Here is a 2,617-nt window from a genome sequence, read left to right as displayed (position 1 = left end):
AACACAATTTAATTTTCAATAAGAGTCTGACTAAATCACTTACAGTATGGCTATATGACAGAATATCATGTAGTCATTAAAGAACAACATGGATCTCTATACACTGACATGAACAAATATTCTTGATGTATAAGTGAAAAAAATGAGATGTAGATCACCATGGACAATGGTGATTGTAATTTGGGAAAAAATTAATGATATATAAATAAATAGATAAATAATATAAAACAATAAAAATATTAAAATATGACAAAATAGGGAAGGATATGGATAAAATTTTACATTGTTAATCTCTGAAAAGTAGGGAGGCATTCACTTTGTAATTCATAGAACTTTATTTTTTTTGGCTCAAGCTTTTAATACAAAAAATTCACCGGTGTACAAAAATGTGACCGTGTGACAATGACAACTATGAAATCCTGTGAATGAAAGTCCCCTCAAATGCACTCTCTGGTGCACATGCGGCCGCCCACACTAACTCCGGCGTGGAAACATAAACTAACGCAAACCAGTGCCACCAAGAAGCGCCAGCACGTGTGTTCTCCATTCCATCAATCACAAACCAATATCTACTCCAAACATCCAGTGAGGAAAAGTGTGGCATCTTCCCAGGAACAGCAAGGCAGACTTCTTACTCACGATGGACCATCACAAATAAACCCAGCAAAAATAGCACTTCATACTTAAATTTAGGATAGTCATTCATGAGGATGGTCCCAATTCCAATACAAGAAAAATCCCCTGGCTCTCCCCACGACATCTTTTTTCTCTAGCGAATGTTGTTCTTGTTTATAGAGGCCTGGGTCATCAACCGCATTATTATCTCATTTGGTCAAAAACTTGATATGCCCATTTTGTTTTTCATGAATCTTCAAGACTCGGTGAACTATAAGAATCCTTCTTCCTTCTATCCTTAAAACAGCAGTTTCTCCCACTTGTATGAGATCTTCAACTCGATTTGTTAGAAAGAGAAGATCTCCCCTGTGAAATGCGGGTTCCATGCTGCCACTGAGCAGCACTACAATTGGACTTTCACTCCCAGTTATTACCATTAACCCCTTCCAGATCATTAGCGCCGATGAGACAATCATTCTGAAATTTAGGACTTGATAATAGAGCTGCTGCTTGTTCATCTGTGGCACATCATCCAAAAAGTCTAGAGACAGCATGGCGGGGATGGCGAGCAGGACACTGGCAAGGGAGACGGCGCGAGGACCAGCGGGCGGAACAACTGGCCTGTAATTCATAGAGTTTTCTAAGTGATAACTTTTGTCTTTTTGTGTTCTGGGCATGTTTTAAACAAAACCTTTAATAATATTCATTCATTCATTTATTTATCTACCCATCTATCCAACTATCCATCCATCTTTCCATCCATTCGAATTCTATCATACCCAAGAAACATTGATTACAAATCCATCTGTAGGCATTGTGTTTGCCATGCACATTGCAAGTAACACTTAGTTTGGCACAGCTTGGAATAAGAAGAAAAATGCCCCTGTGTTTTTTCCTTTTTCTTCTAGTTGACTATTTTAAAACCAATCAACAAAACATAAAGAGTCTGGTCCTGTGCTTCTTGCACACACCATCTGTTTTGGCTTCCCTGGCCTCTGGCCTTTGTCTGCCCTGTAGATGACAGATTAGTAGGGGACATCCTTTATAGTAGGAAATGGAGGTCAATAAAATTTGCACCAGGCTTTTCAATTTAGTATCATCCCAGTCAGGACATCCCAAAATAAAATTTGTTTTAAAAATAGATCTAGGAGGAGAAAAAAGATTGAAAACAAACAATTAATCCTCTTATGTCACTGATTCTGTGAGAAAACCCGATTTAAAAACAAATCAGTTTCTTGTTCAGGTGCAATGATTTTGCGGGTAGAAAAAAAGCAGAACAAAAATAGTGTAAAGAGTCCAGTGTGATAAAGGATACTATAGAGCAAAACAGGAAGTTGTTTAATGGAAGGGAATAATTGACCTCAGAGCCTGAGACGTGAATAGATCCTTGGATGCAGAAGTTTTTGCATTTGTGAAGTGTTGTATCGATGCTTTATTGACCAGATTTGAATTGTACACCATGGATTCTTTCTTTTTTTGAGACAGAGTCTTGCTCTGTCACCTAGACTGAAGTGCAGCGGCGCGATCTCGGCTCACTGCAACCTCCGCCTCCTGGGTTCAAGCAATTCTCTTACCTCAGCCTCCCGAGTAGCTGGGATTACAGGCATGTGCCAGCATGCCCGGCTAATTTTGTATTTTTAGTAGAGATGGGGTTTCTCCATGTTGGTCAGGCTAGTCTAGAACTCCCGACCTCAGGTGATCCACCCATCTTGGCCTCCCAAAGTGCTGGGATTACAGGCTTGAGCCACCCCGCCTGGCCGGACATTGTAAAATTTTACTCTGATAATTCAAGCAAAATTTCTCCTTGAATTAAAGAAGAGTATGAGGGAGGCTATTGTGAGATACGTTTTATTTTTAATCTCCATTTTGATCTTACAGGGGAGGAAATGAATGCTCAAAGAGATTGATTCTGTGATTTGTTTGACATAGAGCCAGTAAGTAGAAGAACCGATCTCAAACCAGGTGTACCAACCCCAGACACTAGCAGAACATTCTCTTTATG

At 39.5% G+C, this 2,617-nt stretch overlaps 1 protein-coding gene across 1 annotated transcript; it reads right to left on the bottom strand.

Moving 5' to 3' along the window:
* Positions 1-631: 631 nt before the first annotated feature.
* LOC105482287 (signal peptidase complex catalytic subunit SEC11A-like) lies at positions 632-1,169 on the bottom strand. The gene is made up of 2 exons (XM_011742313.2): positions 854-1,169; positions 632-735 (listed from the first exon to the last, which is right to left on the bottom strand). The coding sequence occupies exons 1-2, from the start codon at positions 1,167-1,169 to the stop codon at positions 632-634; spliced, it is 420 nt and encodes a 139-aa protein (XP_011740615.2).
* Between the last annotated feature and the right edge of the window lie 1,448 nt (positions 1,170-2,617).

The sequence above is a fragment of the Macaca nemestrina genome, chromosome 8 (genome assembly GCF_043159975.1).
Source record: "Macaca nemestrina isolate mMacNem1 chromosome 8, mMacNem.hap1, whole genome shotgun sequence".
In the NCBI taxonomy this organism is placed as follows: domain Eukaryota; kingdom Metazoa; phylum Chordata; class Mammalia; order Primates; family Cercopithecidae; genus Macaca; species Macaca nemestrina.
The sequence above is the reverse complement of the archived record's forward strand: the minus strand, read 5'-3'. Positions and strand labels throughout refer to the sequence as shown.

What these genes read in the sequence shown, in the direction of transcription:
- LOC105482287 (XM_011742313.2), bottom strand. Translation starts at nt 1,169, where the DNA reads ATGCTGTCTCTAGACTTTTTGGATGATGTGCCACAGATGAACAAGCAG. An exon ending in GAAGATTCATGAAAAACAAA is followed by an intron (nt 736 to 853) that starts ATGGGCATATCA and finishes AGCCAGGGGATT; the next exon opens with TTTCTTGTATTGGAATTGGG.